The sequence below is a fragment of the Pogona vitticeps genome, chromosome 11 (assembly GCF_051106095.1).
Source record: "Pogona vitticeps strain Pit_001003342236 chromosome 11, PviZW2.1, whole genome shotgun sequence".
Taxonomy (NCBI): domain Eukaryota; kingdom Metazoa; phylum Chordata; class Lepidosauria; order Squamata; family Agamidae; genus Pogona; species Pogona vitticeps.
Window position 1 is genome coordinate 1,473,329 of NC_135793.1, and position 23,658 is coordinate 1,496,986.

Sequence of the window (23,658 nt, forward strand, 5' to 3'; positions counted from 1 at the left end):
CTATATACAAGACAGGTTACATTTTACAGAGCACTGTACATTCAAGACAGAAAAAAAGATTTTGGTTTTTTTGAATTAAAGCGGAGTATAAAATTTTCTCCACAAAGTATCAAGAGGAATATTAGAAAAAGCTTAGCAAACTACATCAAGGTGACACTCCACCGGAAAGTGGACGTGTTGGCGGTATGCTGGGGGAGACAAGATTATCAATGTTAGGTGTACAATTAAAAAAATTACTTCCATCATTCGCTCTATCAGCTTTCATAATGTTTTTCAGAGGATTACATGATGTACAACTCACTAATTACATCACAATGAGTGGATGAAATAGGGCATTTTCTGCAAACTGGGTTAAGCTGGCGTTTACTTATGTCTAAATCAAAAATATACTTTTAGAAAAGCCAAATATACTTTACCTCATACTGGTTTGATCTCAAAGAACGCCCACTCTCAACTAAAGAGCCCAAAGATGGTTTCTCCGAATTATGACTAAAATTATTTGGAGGCCACTGCACCTACATTCTTGCATTCCAGAGGGAGACGAGAAGTAAGAAAGCTGCTTTTAGGCTTACTCCATTTAACAGGAGATGTGTGAATTAAAACAACATCCAGCGTAACCCAATGTTTTTATTTTTGAGATGAAGGGCCTTAACTGCAAAGTGAATTGCTGCCAGACAAATAAAGAGAGAGTAGAATTTGAGGGGAAACCACCAGGCCCCCATCTTTATCTGCCGGATACCACCAGAAAGTGCCCCCAGAGCAAATGTGAAAAGGGAATGATACTCCTTTTCACAGAAATATTAGAAGCATGATTAGAGTAATTGATTGCAGGAGAGACGCCTTCAAGGCAGACCTGAGAGAGGGGAAGAAATCGAGCTCCTGTGACTTCTGTTTAGTGAGGATCCGACAGAGAAACACATTTCCTCTTTTGGAACCCACTATTTCCCCACTCTGTTATAACGACTCCTACGGGTAAGAGGACAAGCCACATGGCAGGCAACACGAAAGGAAAGCTGGCGAGCCGCAGTTAGGCAGCCGAGAGGGCTCTGCGGTCTTTGAAGCTACATCCTTAGAGACCCGTGAAGTTTCAGATATACGCTACTTATTTCTAGGTATACAGAGGCTATCTGATATCAGACGTCAACCAGTGTTTCAAAAGAGTGTCACAATAAGAATGTGATTTTGAACACAAGCAAACCCCCGTAAAAACCTGGAATTAAGTCACGCCAGCCTCGGCATTGCCCTTCAGCATAACCGCGGGCTCTACAGCAAGCCCAGAGGAGTTGAGCCCCTGGCCTGCCTCTGCCAGCTGCTGCTCTTCCTCCACGCTTGTCCCCCGGGCCATTTTCTTGAAAAAGCGGGAGCTGAGCTCAAGTGATGTGGGAATGGAAGGACGAAACGGGCACCCACTGGGGAGTGTGGGAGTGTGTGGGAGTGTGTGTGTGTGTGTGTGTGTGTGTGTGTGTGTGTGTGTGTGTGTGCGCGTGCGCGCGCAGACCAAGACCGTAAGTCCTTTGGGGGGGGAGGGACTCTATACTAGAGATTATTTTAACCATGATTCCAGACAAAGGTTAAAACCTAGCACCAGTCACTTTGCAAACATGATGAGAAAGGTGGACACGCCAAGGGTTTCACCCCTCAAAACACAGTTCTTTTTAAAGCACTGACACATTTTTTTTTTCAAATGTGAATATATGAAAGCACATGACAGAAAACAGGGTCAGATCCTGTGCTTTGTCTTAATAATAATCTTAGAACTGCAGAGCCGGAAGGGACCCAATGGATCACCATGTCCAGCCCTTGACAAGGAGACCGAGCGGAGAATCAAACTCCCAACCTCTGGCTCCGCAGCCAGAGACCTAAACCCCCTGAGGAGCTATCCAACAGTTAGTGGGGGGCAAAGCATGTCTCTACCATTAAGAGATGTGCCAGCAAGACTGGTACCAGGATCTAGTATTTATTAGACTTCGCCTATCAGAAAAGCAACCACTCACTGGTGATACCACCTAAATCACAGGGAGAAAACCTCTGGGGATCTAAATGAAAACAAGACATCAACAGACTCCTTTTCAGAAGCATTCTGAGAATAAGGACTCTGAACGTCCCAAGTAGCCCAGTGGTCTCTACAGAACACGGCCTTGCTTGCTTCACAGCTGCAAAGGGGTGTCTCCTCCTTTAAGCGGCTTCCCCACAAGGGCAGTAAAGCAGGAGGAGAGGCTGCCCTGACCTCCCATTTTTGCCCATGGCTGAAAAGGAACCAGATGATTTCCCAGACATGCTGCGTGCACACAGGCCTGCCCTTCTCACCCACAGCCCCAGAGGAGTGTATACAAATCGGAAGGTCTGCTCGGTGGGGGAGGAAAACACATGAATACCAGGGAATTGTTTCTCTCTTTTCCAGAACCAGAGAAAACATGCATTAACATTTTATGAAGAATTATGAACAAGCCTGAATGTCAGACGGCTAAGGCACATCTGTTTGGCAAAAAGTGGTTTGGTTTAGCATCATGGTTTATAGCAGACCCTAAACGGCCTCCTACCTGCAAGGACACGGCCCAAAGCCACATGCCTGGTGGCTCCTCTCTTCATGATTCCAGATAAGGTCCTTAAATAGTTGGGCTCTCTTTCCAGAAAGCAATGTCCAGTGCAGCTGAGTGCCACTGCCCAGCATTTGGTTTCCAGCACATACGCGTCTTCGCCTCGTGCTCTCCTTGGCTTGCTAATACTGGCAAAACAGTGCAGAAACCACCTGTTACATAACAGCACTGATGTTACCTGTCTGTCATGGGTTTGGAGGGAAAGTTCCATCCTATGGGGAGTGGAAGGCGGGACATCAGGAGGAGGGGCTGTACTGTATAAATATGTGATGCCTGTGTGGTGAAGGGAGATGCTGAGACAGACTGTGAGACACTGGGTTGGGACGAAGCAGCAGCTGGGGAAGAAGAAGCTGTTGTGGGAGTCTGGGTGTCTGACAGGGTACTACTGTGTGTCAGAGTACCAGCCTGAAAGGTTCAGGGGTCTGTTGGTTAGCCAGAACTGATGGGTTCAGGGTCTGTGCTTTAAGTTAAAGGTTCTAGGTGAACCAAACTGTATGCTTGTGTGTGTGAGAATAAGCCACGTTACTTTATTTTATTCACCTGATTGTTTTATTTACCCTGTTTGTATTTAAAATAAACCTTATTCTTTTATTGTTTAAAAATCCATCCCTGGTCTGTGTGACTTATTATAGGGAATGGTTGGTGGCAGCTTAGTAACTGTGTGATAGATCCCAGTAGGTCTGGGTTTGTCACATTGATTGGTGTCCAGCGTGTGGGATACGACTGGTCCAGTTGTCCAGCGGTCCAGCAAAGCCTTGGCAGGTGTGCCCAGAGCAAGGGGGGTCTAGTCAGGGACAGTCTGAGGCGCGTAGGTAATCTTCTAGGTGTACCTCACGGGGAGGTGCGCTAGTAGAAGAACGTGCCAACTGGGGAGACTTAGATTAAGGTGCTCTGAGGCAGCCTAGTTTTGGCGGGAAAAAGCTGAGGAAAAACTGCGTAGCAACAGCGAGCTAGCTTGCCAGCTGAGAGGCCCAGCAGAGGGGGGTAGGCTCTGACTCGATACTGTTGCAAGTTTAGTGCTGAAGAACAGCAGCAATCTCTAGGGAGAGCTGGTTCTGAGGCAAAAAGGAAAAAAGTGGTCGTTTTATTCTGAGGCTTGACTTTTTAAAGCAGCCTGTTCTGAGGGGGGGGTATGCCCTTGACTCGAAGCCAAGTAGCAGACATGAGTGAAGTGAAAGACCCCCAGATTGACCAAGGTTCTGAGGATGAATTTGGCTCAGTGCAAGGTGACAGCACAGGAGAGCAAGACCCAGAACTCAGAAAAATACTCATAGCCCAACAGCATGAACTGAGGGTGAGGGAAATGGAGGAAAGGGAAAGAGAGAAACAGCGGCAATTTGAATTAGAGAGAGAGAGAGAAAGAATGGAAATGGAGAGGGAGAGAGAGAGAATTGCTCTGGAAAAAGAAAGAATGGCGTTTGAATTAAGAAAACTGGAAATGATGAACCAGAACAATAATAATAATAGGGATTCTGAGGGAGGCCAACTGTCTAAGGCTGACCTGAAGAAATTCCCTGTGTACCACAAGGGAGATTGTCCTGAGGTGTTCTTTTCCTTAGTGGAAAGAGCGTTTGTGGACTTCTCAGTGAGGGAAACTGAGAAGATGACCATCATGCGATCTTTAATCAGTGGTAGCCTGGCTGAGGTTTATGCCGAGATGCCTGAGGAACTGATGAAAGATTTTGCAGAGTTCAAAAAACTGGTGTTTGCAAGACATGGGATAAATGCAGAGCAGCTGAGACAAAGATTCAGGTCCCTTACCAAGAAGCCAGAACAGACTTTTACCCAAGTGGGGGCCCAATTGGTGAGGCTGCTTGAGAAATGGCTATCGCAGGAGGGGACAGAGACCTATGAACAGCTTAAAGACTTGATAGCCCTGGAACAGTTCTATTCAGTTCTGCATGGGGAATTGAAATTCCAGGTGAGGGAAAGGAAACCGAAATCTGTGGCAGCAGCCGCAGAAATCGCGGATTTTATCTCCCAAATAAGAAAGCCCTTGGGTGAGGGGAAATCTGTAGGTAAACCCAAAGAAACCTACAGCAAGTACTCTCAAGGACCAGGGAAAAGCCAGCAAGGGGGAGGGGCCCATGGTGAAGGGAAGCCCTCAGGCATGAAACCAAGCCCTCAGAATTTGGAGGGAAAACCGAAACAAGAGGAGAGAGAATCCAAATACACCAGAAAATGTTATTTCTGTCAGGGAAAGGGTCATCTGATCTCAGAGTGTGAGAAATTGAAGCAGCTAAAAGGGATGGTGCCTCAGAATTCTAGTGGGACCAAGCCAAAAGCTGTGTTCTGTGTCCAGAAGGAGCAAAGCTCAGTGTCACTGAGGGAGCCGGTTGCCATGGCTACTCAGTCTGGAACAGCTACCTCTGCTGATCAGGCTGAGGAAAATGGTCCTCTTGTGGAGGTAAAGCGCTGCTTGCTGATAAAAACAGATTCTCAGTTGTTTGAGACAGCAGGGGTGGACGTAGGAATACTTGACCGTCAGTATAGGGGGCTGCGGGACACTTGTTCCCAGGTAACCCTGTGCCATCCAGATATTATTCCTCGGGAGTTTATAATCCCAAATGAGAGCATAAAGGTGGCAGGGATTGAGGGGCAGGTAATCTCTCTGCCAGTAGCAGAGGTACCTGTCAACTTTCAAGGCTGGAGGGGAGATTGGCGGCTAGCGATTTCATCGACTCTGCCAGCAGCCGTGCTCGTGGGAAATGACCTGGCTGAACATGTGAAAAGGGTGCTAGTGATTACACGCTCACAAGCCACCACGGGGACAGTTCAGGGGGGTAATGAGGAGCCAGAGACGGAAGCAGAGGGGAGTTTAGAAGCTGTGGTGGAAACCTTAACCACAGACAGCAGATTTGGACAGGAGCAAAAGGCAGACGCCACTCTCCAAAAGTGTTTTGAACAGGTGACTGACGCCCAGCTAACATCTGAAACCCCAGTGAGATTTCTGGAGAAAAAGGGGATTTTATATAGAGAAACCCTGAGGAATATCTCAAAAGGGGGAGATGGGATCAGAAGCCAGCTGGTGGTACCTGAAAAGTATCGCCCCATGATCTTACAAAGGGGTCACTCTGACATGTTTGCTGCACACTTAGGGGTGAAAGGGCCCCTTGATTTGATCAAACAAAATTGGGAGCAGATCACCCAGGATGACCCACAAGACGTTGTGACATACATAGACACCTTGATGAATGACCTAAAGAGGAATCTAGAGCTGGCAGCAGAAAACCTGCAAGCTCAGAAGGTCAGACAGAAAACATGGTATGACCACAAAGCTAGAGAGAGGCGCTTTGACCCAGGGGAGGAAGTGCTTTGGCTTAGGCCCTGCAGAGAGAATAAACTGCAGCTCAAATGGGCAGGACCATATAGGGTCATTTCCAAGATGTCAGACCTGAACTACCTAATAGAGCAGGAGGAGAACCAAGCAAGGAGGGTGGTTCATGTGAATGCCCTAAAACCCTACTACAGAGGGGAACAGAGGGTTCTATTTGCTATAAAAGCAGCTGAGAGTGAGGAAGCTGAATTACCCTTCTGGGAGGGTAGAGGGGAAGTAAAATACAACCCAGAGGAGGTCAATATCAGTCCTGCACTCACCCAAGACCGGCAGCAAGAACTAAACATGCTGCTTAGGAAATATCAACAGGTGTTTTCCAACAAGCCGGGGATAGTGAAGGGAGTGATGCATCGGATCCACACAGGGGATGCACCCCCGCAGGCAGTATCCCCATACCGAGTAACGGGACCCTATAGGGACAAGGTGCGGAAGGAGCTGGACGAAATGCTGAGGGAGAACATAATCGTCCCCTCTTCTAGTCCTTGGTCCTCTCCGATAGTCCTTGTGGACAAGCCTGATGGGAGCATTAGGTTTTGTGTTGATTACAGGAAATTAAACCGTGTAACCACTCCTGATGCCTACCCAATGCCCAGGCTAGACAACCTGATTGAAACCATAGGGGGTTGTCGGTTCATCTCATCATTGGACCTGGTAAAGGGATATTGGCAATTAAGAATTGATCCCAGGGATCAAGAAAAGACTGCCTTTTGCAGCCCTTTTGGTCTCTATGAGTTTCGAGTCCTGAGCTTTGGTCTCAGAAATGCACCAGCCACATTCCAAAGGCTGATGGACCAGACCTTGGCAGGGCTCAGTGACTTTACAGTGGCCTACATTGACGACATAGGGATCTTCAGTAATACCTGGGAAGATCACCTGATACACCTGGAGTTAGTGCTGCAGAGGTTAAGTGCAGCAGGGCTAACAGTAAAGGCCAGCAAGTGTCAGCTGGGTAGCCCAGAAATAAAATACTTGGGTCACATGGTAGGGGGAGGAGTGATAAAACCCCTGGAGGCCAAAATAGAAGCTGTTCGTGATTGGCCTAGACCCCACACCAAGAAAAAAGTCAAATCATTTCTTGGGTTGGTGGGCTACTACAGAAAGTTCATCCCGAGGTTTGGCGAGATTGCGGCTCCGCTGACCGATCTGACGAGGAAGAAGGCTGATGACCGCATCCCGTGGACCAGCGACTGTGAGGCGGCGTTCCAGAGGTTGAAGGAGGCGTTAATCAACTATCCAGTCCTGCGTGCTCCAGACTTCGACCGGGAGTTCATCATCTACACCGATGCGTCTAACAGCGGGGTAGGAGCAGTTCTGTGCCAGGAGGATGAGAATGGTGACCAACATCCAGTGTCCTACCTGAGTAGGAAACTTCAAAAAGGTGAGAGACATTTGGCAACCGTGGAGAAGGAGTGTTTGGCCATAGTCTACGCGATCCAGAAGGCCAAGCCTTACATCTGGGGAAGACATTTTATTCTGTGTACTGACCATTCACCATTGCAATGGTTAAAGACAATGAAAACCCACAATAGCAAACTTATGAGGTGGGCTTTAAACCTACAGGACTATGACTTTGAAGTGAAGGTGGTCAGAGGGTCAGTGAACTGTGTTGCTGACGCCTTATCAAGAAGACCTGAAGAATGAAGACGGCGAAAGAACATGGACTATATGTATATAATGAAAACAAAAAGTTAAAATGTACCTGGTTTTGAATTGGTTTGTATGAATAAAGGTAAATTGATGTAATGTATATGGTAAATGTTTAAATGCATAATTGCTATGGTTAACTTAGAGTGTAAGGATGAGTAAGTATAATATGGTATGTATAACTGTTTTTGTGTATTTTATACAGGTTGTTTTTTTGTGAAAAGCACGTTAGCTTTCCCCCTACAAAACAACTTATAAAGAGGGGAGGTGTTACATAACAGCACTGATGTTACCTGTCTGTCATGGGTTTGGAGGGAAAGTTCCATCCTATGGGGAGTGGAAGGCGGGACATCAGGAGGAGGGGCTGTACTGTATAAATATGTGATGCCTGTGTGGTGAAGGGAGATGCTGAGACAGACTGTGAGACACTGGGTTGGGACGAAGCAGCAGCTGGGGAAGAAGAAGCTGTTGTGGGAGTCTGGGTGTCTGACAGGGTACTACTGTGTGTCAGAGTACCAGCCTGAAAGGTTCAGGGGTCTGTTGGTTAGCCAGAACTGATGGGTTCAGGGTCTGTGCTTTAAGTTAAAGGTTCTAGGTGAACCAAACTGTATGCTTGTGTGTGTGAGAATAAGCCACGTTACTTTATTTTATTCACCTGATTGTTTTATTTACCCTGTTTGTATTTAAAATAAACCTTATTCTTTTATTGTTTAAAAATCCATCCCTGGTCTGTGTGACTTATTATAGGGAATGGTTGGTGGCAGCTTAGTAACTGTGTGATAGATCCCAGTAGGTCTGGGTTTGTCACACCACCTACCTCTTTTTTTGGGGGAAAAAAATTCACCCCATTCCACTCAGCCTGAAGAGCCACTGAGGGAGGGACAGCCGGGTCCCTCTCCAGAACAGAGCAGTGCCTGGCGACCAAGGATTTCACCCACTCCATGGGGGAATGCGGGGTGGGGGAGTCTTTCAGAGCGTCGTGTCATCTTCCTCCCGGGAGTCCCCAACTAGGAGGGAGTGTCTGTCAGGCTCGCTGAGGATGATGCTACTGAGGGAGCGCTTGTCCGAGAGGAGGGAGTTGATGGAAGCCCGGCTGTAGTTCACAAGGCGGTCCATGAGGCTCAGTTTGGGGGACCCTGGCCCCGTTTCATCAATCCCGATGTGGACACTGATCTCCGAAGGGCTTTTCTGTCTCACGTGAGCACTGGCACGCCGTTCGTATTTCTCACAAGTAGGCTTCCTGTACCTAAACGGGGTGTAAGGCAGGGTTGGAATAAATGAGAACCTATCCTCTCTCTCTCTCTGCTTCAGATAGGGTCTCACAGGCTGGCACAGGGGCAACAAATCGAACGCCCAACCTCTGGATCTCAAGCCAAACTCACTCAGCTACCCAGCCAGGCTCTCTTGTCTTAATAATAAATAAAAATCATGTGCTGCCAAGTCAGTTCTGATTTATGGTGACCCCCGTTATAGGGTTTTCTAGGCAGAGAGTGCAGAGGAGTGATTTCTCATTCCCTTCTTCTGAAGGCGCCCTAGGGCTGTGCAGCTGGCCCAAGGCCACCCAGGCTGGCTCTACTGGCAGAAGGCCCTGTGGGGGACCTGAGCCCCCCAACCTCTGGCTCTGCAGCCAGATATTTAACTCTCTGAGCTCTCTAGCAGGAGAAGGATCATCATCTCAGAACTGCAGAGTGGGAAGGGATCATGATCAAGTCCAGCCATGGCCAAGGAGGCCCCGGGAGGAACCCAATTCTCAACTTCTGGCTCTGAAACCAGACCCCTAAACCGCTGAGCGATCTAGCACTCTTCTCTGAGGTATCTGTTTTTAAAGAAATTCGGAAAATAATTCATCCAACAACAGCATTCTCATCATCCCCGGATCTTCTTTCTCTGGGAGCTCATTTTAATCTAAACCATACAAGCTTAGCATTGTTTTAACCTCTGACTGCCAGAATGCAAACCGCAGCCAAAGGGAAATTGAGCGGCATTTATTTCTGTTTATTAAAAGTTGTGAAACAGCAACTCGTGGAAAAGTTTACATCTCAAGGGCACTCTCTCACAGGTCAACGCGCGTGCGCGCGCGTGTGTGTGTGTGTGCCGACTCAGTATCTCTGAATTCTTAAGGGGCAGCTAGAAGGATGTTTGTAGCCAAGACTGGCACATTTTCCAATTCTTTTTACTATGACACTTCTTCTTGTGGGCTTATTTGTAAGTCAAATACTGGGCTGTGTGCCCATGAAAACACAGATGCTGTTTATATATTCTTACGCATACGTTTTTTTTAAAAAAAAGAACAACAGATAAATTGCCCGCGGGCATGTGCTATACTTACAGTTTCAGCAGCAGAGAAGACAACACGACAGACACAGATGACGCTGCCATGGCAGCCGAGCCCATCCACGGCTGCAGAACCAAACCGATGGGAAGGAACACACCTAAGGAGGACACTGGCTGTCACTGAAGCACCACACTCAGACCTTCAGACGTAATTATGGATGCAGGAAGGACAAAGCATCTCTTGACTCTTAATTACTATTAGCCATACAGGAAAGAGGCTTGCTTAAGGACTAGCAAGCTCCCAGACTACCTTGTCTTCTCTGCACTGGGCCCAAAGCTAAGATATTTCGCATAGGCCTTGTTGTATTGCCCCCCTGCCACCACTAACCACATGAAACTAAGCTTGGGAGAATGTGAAACAGGCATCTCAGTTATGGAACCCACTCAAAACATCAGGCCTGAATTAAAGGAGTCATTGGCTGCCTTCTCTTCTTAAATCAGGGGATGTTTTTTTTTTCATGTACAATAATCTACATTTATTCAAATACAGTCCTGTCATCTTCTGGTTGCTGCACAATGGTGGCAGGTGGGATTTCACTTAACTGGGGCTTATTTTAGGGTTAGAGCTTATATTACGAACATCCTGAAAGCCATACTAGGGCTTATTTTCAGGTTAGGTCTTATTTTCAGGGAAACAGAGTTACATACAGTACATACATACCCGCAGCCACAGGAACACCCACAAGATTGTAAATGAGAGCAAAGATAAAGTTGACTCGTATCCTCCGGACCGTCTTCCGCGACAGATCGATACTGGCTACCACGTCCAGCAAATCATTCTGGCAAACAAAGCATTTGTTAAGACATGTTAGCCAAGGATGATGATCCGACTCTAGGCTGCTTTCAGTTTCTAAATTGGACCAAGCCAAAGAGGGGGCGCTTCTGAGCCATCCCCTGATAAAGAGAGAGGCCCAACTTTCCAGGCAATTAGCCCAACGAAGCTCCCACTTCGGGGCTCAGTGTGAGTCCAGATACCAGGGCTAAAGGCACAGATCCCATCCCGCCTTATGCTTCCAAAAGCCAGAAAGCAGCCACCTACCAGCAGGGCACAACCTCTCTTACCAGCTCCCCCCCCCCCCGTGGGCCCAATCCCACCACTGACCCGGATCAAAACAACATCCGCCGCTTCGATGGCCACATCCGTGCCGGTGCCGATGGCGATCCCAACACTGGCCATGGCGAGGGCGGGGGAGTCGTTGATCCCGTCCCCCACCATCGCGACCCGCTTCCCTTCGTCCTGCAGCTGCTTCACTTTGGCAACTTTGTGGGAGGGAAGCACTTCGGCAAACACTTTAGTGATGCCAACCTAGACGGAAAGCAAGGGCGAAGCCACCGTCAGAAGGCTCCAGAGCAACCGTAGGGCCAGAATTGTCTGGAATCACGGAATAAAGGGCTATTGCAGTTTGGTAAAATCAGGACTCTCCTAAAACAAGACGGTTTGGCCTGAAGTATGTAAATCAACATTTTAAACGGCAACAAGGGTTCCAGGCCTACACGAGAACCTGCGCATTCAAGAAGCTTAGGCGTGTGAAGTGGTGAGGCTGAACTGCGAGGCTACCTGTAACATAACGATTCAGGAGCTCACAGTTATCTGAATGGATTTTCCTGAACTGGAGTTTAGCATACAGAGGTGGGTAGGTGGGTGTGATGCTTTCACGGCCTAACCAACGAACAGGAACCAGATGTCTGAGAAAACATGGTCAGTTCCACCATCTTTGCATCTCACACATACTGCACCCATTTATTTCTTAAACTATCATTCGATAGCTTTGGTCTCTGCAGGTATTAGGACCATGAACGGAATCCAAAAGGTAGAGCGACTTACTTGAGAGGCGATAGACCGAGCCGTTTTGCTGTTATCGCCGGTCATAAGAACTACTTCTAAACCCATTGCCTTCAAAGTACGGACCGCCAGCTCTGCTTCAGGCTTCACAGTATCAGCGATCGCTATCAAGCCACAGAGTTCTCCTAGACAGACATCAAGAACCCAGGAACATGAATCATCGCCTCCATTTTTGGAGGGTACAGAAAATCTGTTTGTAAAAGACCCTCCCTCCCTCCCTTCCCTCCCTTCCTTCTTTTTCTACCTCTCTGTCTTTCGCTCTCCCTCTCTTATTTCTCCTCTTTTCCTTTCTATCCCTCCCTCTCTTCCCAGGCATAGATAAAACTCCAGTCAGATTCCCCCCCCCCATGTCCTAAACCTGCTTATATCTGATTTAGCATGTTTGGCATGCAAGCTCAGTGCAGAAAACTTTAGAAGTACCCCACTTGATCTACAGGTGCTGTACACATCTCATCAGATTTCAATAGAAACACTTGAACTGATCATTTCCATGTTGGGATGCAATGGATAAAGCACACTCAGTAGCCCAGTGAATTAGGTCTCTGAGCACCCCAGTAGAACAGTCAGCCTGGGTGGCCTTGGGCCAGCTGCACCATCCTAGAGCAGCCTTGGAAGAAGAAGGGAAGGGGAAACCACTTCTGAGTATTCTCTACCTAGAAAAGGCTGACAAGGGCCACCGTAAGCCAGAACTGACTTGACGGCACGCCACCGCCACCATGACGTGTACACTGATTAGGCCACTCATTGTATGCAATGTATCTTTGGAGCTGGAATTTTTCAACAGAAAAACACAGCAGCAGAAAAATGCCTACCCGACACGACAGCTTCATATACAAATGTTTCCCACTTAGCCTCTCTGCCTGCATTCCGCCTCATCTTGTCACTCTAAAACACTGAGAACTTCATACATAAACCAAGCCCCAAACTTACCATCCACGGCCACAAGAACAGCCGTGCGCCCTCGACGCTCATGCTCAATCATGGTGTTATCAATATCATTTTTGACCAGAAGGCCGTTTCTGGACATCCACTCCCGGTTGCCAATGAGAACGGAATACTTCCGAGAATTCCACGCGGCTGAAAAGAAAACAGGATTGCCCTTATGCTCCAAATAAGTAATAGTGCCACTTAGGCATGCTTACGTTTGCTGGAACTGTGATTCATCCTTAAGTAGACCACCGCAAGGGAGACTAGGTGTGTGGTCAGCGTTATCCAGAACAAGCACACATGCATCCAAGCTACATGAGCAAAGAATGATGTGGTGCAATTTCAACGGGACCGTGTTGTTTCACATTTAGGGTAATGGCATGTTTAATTCTATTCCCATCATCAAATAAATTCCACACATCCCCTTTCAACCTGTGGAATGAAGCGATCCTGCCCAATAAGAAGCGCGGCACAACCTTCTCCCCCATGAATGTCTTGGCTTTTATCCAAAGCCAGCGCCCTGTTCTGTCCGCCATGGATTTGCAGGCTCTGCCTCTGCTAGCTCTTCCCTCCTCCTCCTCCACCACCCCAACTCCTAGAACCAAAGGAGAGCCACAAACCAGGCATCCGTTGGATGCGACTCCTGCCTTTCCACTTACTTGGCAGCTGCTCATCAATAATCAAGGCCGGCTGTGTCTGTTCCGCAGCCGTTTCATCAATGCTGACAAGGGCTGCGTTTCTCACATTGTTTTCTTCGACTGTCTCACTTCTGCTCCTTAGGAGGGTTTCAATATTGGTGACTTTACACCGAATGCCACAACCAGGGACCACCTGAAAATCAGTGCAGGTTCCAAGGGTGTCTGTGTTCAATTCCTAAAGAGAAGGAAAAGTCAACGGAGGCTTGAAAGATACCGAAGGCCCTAGGCTGGAAAAAGCTCACCTTACAGAAAAGCACCATCTCCAACTTTTGAGATTGCAACTTGGTAAGGTGAGAAAATAACATTTTTTTTGAAAACGACATATTTCCTAATCTTCACAAATCAGAGTAACAGACAAGACACTTCAGAAAATCAGTATGTTAATCTAGACCATTCGGAATTAAGTACAAAGACGTGTATGGACATTAACAGGTACATTAACCCTGACATGGGGTTAAAATGGTTATCCCCCTTTTTCCCCCAAGTAGCTCACAGCCACCTTCCCTCCCCTTGTCATTTTCCACAGTAATCCGACACATTGCATTAAGACTGAAGGAAAGCAAGAGGTTCAGGATCACTGACTGGGCCTCATCAGTAAGCCCTGCTTGGCCCATTTCAAAGCCAGCCTTCTGATTTGTACTTATTTGCCGCTTTCTCACTCAAAGAGCTCAAGGCAGGATATGTCACTCCCTCTTTAGTCATTACATGACTTCCCAGTCATAAACCCACTTGAGGCAACTGGGAACCAGTACTAACTACCTAGGTGACCATGAGAATTTTATAGCTTTTTTGAAATGTCAGATGAACTGGAAATAATAAGTAAAAGGAAAAGAGGCACTTCGCTTGCGCAACTGAAAGGCCCAAACCGCCAAGGTCCACCAGAGTATGCAAGCATCTGGCCAAGGACTCTCTCGATGCTTTGTCTGAACGATGCAAAACATCCTCTACCTGTTTGCAGTACTTTGTGATAGCTGCTCCCAAAGGGTGCTCGCTGTTGCTCTCCGCAGTCCCGACCAGGGCCAACATCTTACTGCGTGGGATCCGGTTGCTTTCCACCAGCATCTTCAGTTGCATCACCATGGGGGTCCCATGGGTGATGGTCCCCGTCTTGTCAAACACCACCACTTTCACCTGCCGCAAGACACGGCCCCACATTAGGGGACAGACCCTCAGGAAGGGGCAGGATACACAGTGGGAATTCTGAGCCGAGGCGGGAGAGTCTCGTCACCCCATGGACCACAGCCCTCCTGGCCTTTGCGCAGGCTCAACGGGAAGGGACGAAAGAAACCCGTCAGGTTCGTTACCTTGTGCGCCATCTCGAGAGGCTCTCCGCCTTTGATCAAGATGCCGTTTTGGGCTCCCACGCCGGTGCCCACCATCACGGCAGTTGGCGTGGCCAGTCCTAAGGAACAAGGGCAGGCGATGCACAGCACCGTGATGGAGGCTTGGAACGCAAAGCGGATCACCACTTCAGCTTTGGAAATACTCTTGTTGTAGCCCTGTGGGTCATAAAGAAGAAGAAAAAAGGACGCCAGGCCTAAGCAGAGGCTCATTCACAAATCCTGAACTGGCAGGCCACTCGTATCAGCTCAATTCCAGCACCACACCGAGGCATGTTCAGGGAAACTCAGCTATGGCTTCAATGTGACCTCTCGGCAGAACATCCGACTGTACAACTGGCTGGTACAGAAGAATACCAAAGATGAACATGGATTTGCAGGCTATAATTTAGGGCCATGCCTGAATTGGCATAGAACGGCAAGAGCCAGAGCCAGAAAAAGTTACTTTTCAAACCATAGTGCCCAGAATCCCATTGGCTGGCCTCCATCTCATTTAGATGCATTAGGAAGCTCTAAATAAAGGGCTGGCCTATTGTATGCTAAGCAGAACAATGACTTCCCATGACAGCTGCATTAGGGAGGTAAATCTTAGGAAGGAAAGCTTGTAAATTAAACAGCTTTTAGAGGACATTTCTTGAGAAAAATGTCAGAAGAAGAATTATTAGGAACTTACCGGAAAGTAGGTTTCCACGATTTCAAAATTAACAAATCCAATTACAATCCAGGCAATAAGGGTTATCACAGAAACACCAACAATAAAAGGAACAAAATAGCCACTGAGTTTGTCAGCAAACTGCTGAATTGGAGCCTATAAACAAGAAAGGGTGAAAGAGAGAAAAGAAAGTATGTTACTTCTTACAGATTCCATGAGCATTGAGGTGTTTGGGCCCTGGGTCTTGGCCTACTGCCTACACATTTGTAATAAACAGGAAACAGACTTTAGAAACTGTGCTTTTTAAAAATCCCTGAGGACAGTTTTCAAAATTCTGATGCAAAGTCTTCTAAGAGTTTTGCTATAACAGTATTTGACTTCACCAAATTAGAGGGCTTCAGTTTTGGAATACCGAAGCCCAGAATGAGGAAAAAGAAGCTTGGAAATTATCAGCAATTTCTAATCAATTTGACTCTTGACATCAGTGTGTGGGGATTTTGAACCTAGACATAGAGTTGACCCAAGAAAGCAGGAGGAGACCTTCTCTTCCTCTCTCAGGCAGCCCACCGCGTCTACCTTGGAGGTCTGTGCTTCTTCCACCAGCTTGACAATCTGGGAGAGGGTGGTGTCAGCGCCCACATGTGTGGCGGAGATCAGCAAGGACCCATTCTGATTGATGGACCCTGTAATGACGGTGCTGCCGGGCTTTTTTGTGACGGGCATCGCTTCCCCTGAGAAAACGGAAGGAGAGCAAAGTATCAGAGGGCCTGCCCTTGCCCCCTTTCCTCCTAACCCCACACTCACAAGTCGCCTTTCCCTTCCCTTGCCCACTCCCTCCCCGAGGGAAAGGTTTGCCTCCAAACAGGCACACGCATGGGAACTTGTGCGCGTGCGCATAGAGCTTACCTGTGATGAGAGATTCGTCCACCATGGAGTGCCCTTCAATGACACGGCCGTCTACTGGAAACTTGCCACCTGGGACCACTTTGACAACGTCTCCCCGCTGGACCAGTTCCACATCCACCTGCTCTTCACTGTGAACAGGATACGGAAAGCCAACCGTCAGCCGTGCAGTTGGGTTTTTCTGCACATCATGTGACCTTCCCCTCCAAAGTCTGCTTTCAAAACCCTCCTCTTCCGCAAAGGTTTTGACCCATGTCCTCAATCCCGGCCCTTCTACAAGACAGAGCTCAACGAGGAGCAACTGAACCTCTGCCTGGTCCTGCTTTGCCCTGCTGGCGCCCTGGCTTCGTCTTTCCCTAGATCTTAAAGGCTGGATGGCCAGTTCTTTGTAGGTTTCCACAAAGGGGCTGGCCGCTCACTTCCTTCACTCCGTTAAGTGCAACACACACGGACGGCGACAGGAAGAGCCCATGGAAATCAGCAAGGACAGAACAAGTAATGTTTCAGTGTTGCCCCTCCACCTAAAAAGGCTTTTTAAAAACTCCACAAAATACCTCAAAAGGATGTTGTCTGGGCCTAAAGTCACAATAGTGGCCTCTGTTGCTTGTAGAGAAATTAGCTTTGCAAGGGCTTCAGATGTTTTACCCTAGAGGGGGGAAAAGCCACCGCATTTTACATTCACATCGTAAGACATTATTCCCATGTTACACATTTTCTGCAACAAAAGCTCATGGTGACAGCCAACCAACACACACACACACACACACACACACACACACACACACACACACACACACACAGAGAGAGAGAGAGAGAGAGAGAGAGAGAGAGAGAGAGAGGTATTTACCTTGGCGACATGCTCCAGCCACCGCCCCAGGGCTATGAACACAAACAGCATGGGCGGCGTGTCGAAGAACGTCACCGGGTTGACTTTCGCCTTCTCGACCATGGCCACCAGAAGCACCACAAAGGAATAGACAAAGGCAATGGTGGTGGCCAGGACAATCAAGACGTCCATGTTGGCCGTCTTGTGCTTCAGGGCTTTGTATGCTTGGATGTAGAAATGCCAGCCTCCAATGACCTGGAAGGGGGAGGAAAGGGTCTCAATGCTATTCCGTACCAAAACCCAGAAAAAGCTGAACCGGGCTTTAAAGGAGCCATGATGAAGAACCAGAGCGGATCTGCATTTCCTCTCTTTTCCTGCACTGCGTTCAAGAAATGCTCCCCTGTCAGGGGGCTGACCCAGACTCAGACAAAAGATGCCAGGCTACCCAGAAAAATCCTACAGAGGCCCAGCCTCAAGAAACCTCTCAAACAGGGACAAAAAGGCTTTAAACCTTTACTTTTGCTGTACAACTGTAGTCCATCCAAAGTGAAGCAAAGGTTGGGACATGCCCTGCGGTCAGCAGGGCCAGCCAACAGCCAGGAATCCTGGGAGATCCTGCACAACCACATCCAGGGGGCCATTCTTAGCCCTCTCAAAGGAACACTGGCATGGCCATATTCTTCTTCCACTCACCTGAACAGGGACGCACAAGACAAAGGAAAGCAAATTCATCACAGAGAGCCCGGGAAGGATCTGGTGCTCCAGGAACATGGACGAATGATGGGCTTCCATTTGTTCTTTGGTCAGGTTTACGGCCTTGTCCATAGCTGACATGTGGCTCTCCATCACCATCATGTAAATCATGAGCCCCATTACAGGAATGCAAAAAAACAGGCTGACAAGGAAGGACCGCTTCCATCTAAAATAACAAGAGATCGCTGAGAAACCCACCACAATGAGGGAAATCATGCAAAGCTTGAAGTGGCATTCTAGCATCTAGCGCTCTGGGCATGGCAAGAAGTATTCCGTGGACTTTGTAAAACAAAACCCAAAGGTGTCAAAGGTGCTACTATAGAAGTTCAAAATTGAACAACTATACAAACAGAAGAATATCAGCTACTACATTTGACACTGAACGTGCTAAGAGTATAACTACTGGCCCTTGTGAACAAAATTATATACTAGATTCTCCATAATTTCAAATGAAATTTCAGCATAGAGTTAAAAAAATAATAATACTGACCGCCTTATTTCCTGTTTATGATCTAGGTGGCTTGCAGATCTATCTTTCTTCACCAATTCAGCATTAAACCCTAAATCCTAAAAGGGAGATATGTTCATTTCAGCATGAAAAGCTTGCACCTCAGTTCTTTTGAGGAAAACAAAGCAGGTCCTGCAAATCTCCATTCTGACCATCACAGATATATAATGTAACAAAACCCAGTGCATAAGCTTGACATCTAAATCTGAGATTTAAGAGACTTGGATGTGACCAGGAGACTGATTCCAATGACCATTGCACACAGACACCACAGTAGCAATGTGGACGTGAGAATTTCTGCGGTAAGTGGGAAACTAGGTTTAAAAAATGCATAACCCATTCTGGCTGCCATCACTGCCGAACTCCACTGGCAGCAACGGCAGCAGCTGCAAACATATTTATCTTAATATTTACATTTTTACATCTTGGATTTTTGCATGTTTATTGGTTCTATTGTTTTTAAATTGTAATGCCGCCCAGAGTAGACCATTGGTCTAGATGGGCGGGATATAAATCCAATAAAATAATAAATAAAACATGGGTGGGACATGAGTGTAGATGCAGCTCATGCAATAAGTACACAAGAGGAAGAAGCAAAGAATCAAAACAGAAAAGCATGGATGCCAGAACGGCCTCAATGCTGGCATCTTGAGGGTTCACGGAGCAAACAACAATCATCTGAAACTGCCCCCCAACCCCTTTGCCCAGAGTTCATTCTCTCCTGGAGAGCCCCTCGCTTTCAGCTAGATGGACTTTTAGAAACCAATGTAAACAGCATTCATCAGGACGCTTACCTCTATGATCCGTATAATATTGCGAGGACCGACTATCTCTGGATCATACTTAATGTGTGCTTTGTTGGTGGCGAGAGCCACTGAACTGTACAGAACCCCCTTCGTTTTCATCAGTGTGGATTCTATTTTATGGACACAGGAAGCACATGTCATTCCTCTGACCTATTGAAAAAAAGAAGTTTTAATGGTTTGCAGAGCGTAGCCCAAGGAATAGTTCTGCGTATATTATAAATAATGAAGTTTAGTGTAAACATAACCAATTCAGTATTGATCCTATAATTGTTTTATTGCACTGTTTTCACTTTTACACCCCTCAGGTACTGCTACACAAGCACAGAAAACCAATTTTGCAAATCAAGACATGCATTAAGAATCCAAAGCTCCGTGGACAGCAGAAAGTGCTGCGGGTCCACTAGACTCCGGATCAGATACGCCAACCTCCAATTAAAAACTGTGGCCCCTTCTGACGAGATATTTCAATAGCTGCCAGTTTGCCACCTGCCACCACTGGCATCCTGGGGTCCCAATGGACCAAAATAAAAAACCAAATTCAGGAGGACCCCCCTCTCTCTGGTGCCAACAAGAGCTTCCATCCCAGAGGGAAGTGGGAGAGAATGTATTTTGCTCGGGACTGCGGTCTCATCCTGCTCCTCAGTCGTACCCTTTGCCTTTCCCAAACAGGCCACTTCGGGCTGCTGGTTCTTAAAAACATGCATGCTATTAACTGCCTTTGCTGACACGTCATAAAACCCTATTGGGATTAACTCACAGTGGCAAGGCTTTGCATACACAGCCACAACAGAATAAAAATGTGCATAGGAAAGCTTGACTGTCACCAGCTCCCTGTATCCCACTATCCAGGGCCTTCCTTATCTAGGCCCTGGAGAGGGTCACAGGTAATCTTAACAATGTTTCAGCTTCAGCACGATGGCTGTGTGTGCTTGACCCCCGTGCCCTTGCATTTCAACAGCTGACCGCTTCTTTGGTCACAGCTCAGCTTCCTGTCTCACCCTTTCATAAACAATCAGCTGTCGGACCCTGCCGGGAAGACCCAGGTTCAATGTTCCTTTTTAACAAGAAGTTGAAGAAGGACACAGCAAAAGAAAGCACATAGAAATGGAAGTCTGTAGTAACAATACTGGGGAAAACGAAAATGAAAGACAAGGCACAATTGGGTCTAGCACAGACGCTGCTGAACTTGGGGGAAAGGAAGCACAGAAAAGCCGAACAGATGTAATCTGACCTTTAAAAACATGAATACTTTGTAAAAGCCAAAAAGAGACAATTGCACTGTTTACAGGAAAAGTGAGATGGCCAGTGGCTGAAATCTTATACATACTTGAGTGAGCACCACTGGACTCAACAAGATATTCTAGTAAACATGCATAAGATCCACCTGCGATTCAACTGATGCACTTCCACATTTTTAAGGGGAATCACAAAGTTAAGCTTTAGAAGACTGGCTCGAAATCTTTGCAGCCCTACTAGAACTCTCAAAGGAACAGTTAGATGGACCACTCTAAATGAGGTAGAAGAGTTTTCAATACTCTCTCTCTCTCTCTCTCTCTCTCTCTCTCTCTCTCACACACACACACACACACACACACACACACACACACACATTGACTTTTGAAAAAGGTTGCATGCCAGGTGCTTTAATTGTTTAATTGATCTGCTTACCACAAGTTCAAGGGAGCCATCTCCATCACAGTTTTCCAGGACTGTGGCACCAAATCCCAGCTCCCTAATCAATTCTGCTACCATTGGTGGCTGGATGATCGCAGGATTATACCTCACCTCTGCCTTTCCAGCCATGAGGGCAACAAGTACAGTGCATATTCCTACAAACACAGAGCCGTACATTGTAACATTTAGTGACAAATGTATAACATACAGAAAGATATATTCTGCAATATAGAGTTTAATATATAGTGGACTGACCTAGGTGAATATATCTGTATTAAGACTAGAATAGAACAGCAACAATGGAACACTGGTTGACATAACTTGCAAGAACCAAAGGATGTGATTATTTTTCATAAAAAGAGACCCATCTGCAACAGTTACAAAGACCTTTCCCTTACCATGTTTACAACTGGCAAATAAAAGCAAGACACAAATACTGGAATGAGTAAATAAGTACTTCCATAATGTAAACTGAGTTAACATACAAAATGGGTGAATGAACACGGTTTTTGTAGTTTCACAAACACGAAGAGATTATTATTTTTTCTTTTTAGGCTATCTGAACACTGTGTATGTTAATCAAGCACTCTGAAGAGCGCAGTCAGTTATTTGAGAATTAAATCACAAATCAATTAAACATCAAGTAGCAATAGTCATAAAATCCAAAACGCTGAAAGACTGGACTTCTGCATGAAAAGTCATTAGCCACCAGAGCAGCAAAGAGGAAGAAACGGAACCCATTAACTTTTAAAGTCGATATTGTCTGAATATTGTGAAATGTGAATGCTACTCACCTACCAAAGGCTACTTATATCACTGTCTCTCAACACCATCCCAAACACCACACCCTCCCCATCCTTGACAAACAAACAAACAAACAAACCCCATCGAAGTCAGCACCTTTACCCAAAGGGACTGCCCAAGCAATTCCCTAAGCTTGGTTTTTAAGAATATTTCTCACCATCTTCTCTCTTCAGATTCCTTTCAATATTTGCCACGCAGGAAGCACATGTCATGCCTGTGACTTGAATGTAGCATTTCGATGGTGCCTTTGCATCCTGCTTATTATGGGTGGGCGACAAGTTGGAGGAGGCTTCCAGTTTGGAGAATTTCTTATCCTGAGGTTCTGCAAGTCTCCCCTGTGATGGTTGAGTTATCAAAACCACAGGTTCTGTGCTTGCTGGTACTGAGAACAGAAGACAATTACCGTAAAATAGCTTTTAAAAGCTTTTCAAACTACTATAGTTCTTGAGACAGTAAAGTCATCAATTTCACAATGAGGGAAATCTCCTAATATAAACATTCCTAGTTCAAAAAAACATAATCCTGTTCCAACTCAGTCTCGCCACTTTGAATCCCAGGAAGCAGATAAAGCTACAAGTCCCACATATTCCTTGCAGGAAAATTACAATTCATATTGTGGTCTCCAGTTAATGCTTGGCTCTAACAAGTTCATCAGAGCTTTAACACCAAATAGAAAGAAGGGTCTCGAGGGTTCTGGTTCAAGGACTATCAAGGAAATCAAGAAATGGCCACCTTTTCAGTTTGCCTCTTCTTCAAAATTTCTTAGCAACCACCAAAACCACCTAAAGATTTATACATTTTCCCAAAGAAGTCTGGAAAAACAACACACCTTGTTTTTTGAAAAGGCAAATTGCTTACTGAGACCAAGAAATACCAATGCTTCAAAATCTGTATTCCTGAGATTGCTATTACTCGGTAGCCCTGGACAATCCTTTCCTAGGAAAGCTAGCAATGGCACGTGTCTTTTGGAATTCTAGAGAGGTGTTACCTGTTAAGGAAGCCTCAAAACCCATGTCCTCAATGGAGTTCCTTAAGTCATCTGGAGAAGTCAGCATGGGGTCATATTCGATAGCTGCGTTATGGTTCTGAAGTGACACACATATGGACTTCACGCCTGGTTTTTGGGATATCACACTCTCAATAGACTGCACACAAGAATTACAAGTCATTCCTTCTACATTTATCATGGTTACGCTAATCAGAGGGTGATGCATGGTGCTGTTCATAGCTCTTTGAGAGTTCAATGGAGATATTGGGCTGTTCAGAGGTTCTACATTCTCATGTCCGTCCAAAAGGCTGACCTTAAAAGTCTCTGAGGACACAGCCTCTATGGCTCTTTTCAGTGCAGCAATGCCGATTAGGCTAGGATTGTACTTTACAACAGCTGATTTGTCCTCTAAAGATACTACAATGCTAGTTACTGAAGGGAGTGCTGAGATTTGATGTTGGATGTTGGCGACACAAGATTGACAGTGCATGCCATCAACCTGGAACCTGACAGTCTTTAAGGGGAGCAAGTCTTCCGGACTCCCTGGTTGAGCTCTTTCAAAGCCTTTGGTCTGTGCTTTCTTCAGTCGCTCTACGTCGATAGCACCAAGACTGAGGGGTTTAGGCGGCTTCTTCACAGACGCCATGAAACCTGCAGCTTCTATTTGGGTTTTTATTTCCTCTGCTGTGATGAGATGTGGCTGGTACAAGACCACCGCTTCTTGATTGTCCAAGGAGACTAGAAGAAAAATGGAAAAACATCACTAGGCTTCTCTTATGATAATCCATACACAGTCTTTATTTAGACCCATGAGTCAGACTGCCAGGGGTGGGGTCTAGCTTTCATCATGGGAACATGGGAAGTGCTGACCCTGGTGGCATGTAAATACAATGGTGTCGTGCAATACAGGCAGTTCAATTCCCCACGGTGCCTTCCCGGGAGAAGACCCAGTCTGAGTGGGAAGCTGACCAGCATCAGAGTATCCACAGAAGAAGGGAACAGTAAACCACTTCTGAATACTTTA

The 23,658-nt window shown here is 46.6% G+C and overlaps 1 protein-coding gene across 2 annotated transcripts in view; it reads right to left on the reverse strand.

Annotated features, from left to right (window-relative positions):
• The window catches only part of ATP7A (ATPase copper transporting alpha), a 36,417-nt gene continuing 12,759 nt past the window's right edge, over positions 1-23,658 (reverse strand). Inside the window, exons 5-25 of one of the 2 annotated variants that reach the window (XM_078380674.1) lie at positions 22,635-23,372; positions 21,804-22,028; positions 20,837-20,997; positions 19,157-19,318; positions 18,345-18,421; positions 17,795-18,020; positions 17,123-17,356; positions 16,830-16,921; positions 16,279-16,406; positions 15,949-16,103; positions 15,394-15,528; positions 14,685-14,879; positions 14,329-14,511; positions 13,342-13,555; positions 12,686-12,832; positions 11,738-11,880; positions 11,015-11,218; positions 10,574-10,691; positions 9,908-10,010; positions 8,392-8,824; positions 1-2,749 (exon numbers count right to left, since the gene is read on the reverse strand). In XM_078380674.1, coding sequence (XP_078236800.1) covers positions 8,548-8,824; positions 9,908-10,010; positions 10,574-10,691; positions 11,015-11,218; positions 11,738-11,880; positions 12,686-12,832; positions 13,342-13,555; positions 14,329-14,511; positions 14,685-14,879; positions 15,394-15,528; positions 15,949-16,103; positions 16,279-16,406; positions 16,830-16,921; positions 17,123-17,356; positions 17,795-18,020; positions 18,345-18,421; positions 19,157-19,318; positions 20,837-20,997; positions 21,804-22,028; positions 22,635-23,372 — 3,917 coding nt within the window. In that variant the 3' untranslated portion in view covers positions 1-2,749; positions 8,392-8,547. The remainder of the gene's footprint in view (positions 2,750-8,391; positions 8,825-9,907; positions 10,011-10,573; positions 10,692-11,014; positions 11,219-11,737; positions 11,881-12,685; positions 12,833-13,341; positions 13,556-14,328; positions 14,512-14,684; positions 14,880-15,393; positions 15,529-15,948; positions 16,104-16,278; positions 16,407-16,829; positions 16,922-17,122; positions 17,357-17,794; positions 18,021-18,344; positions 18,422-19,156; positions 19,319-20,836; positions 20,998-21,803; positions 22,029-22,634; positions 23,373-23,658) is intronic. The other variant, XM_078380673.1, reaches the window with a different exon arrangement.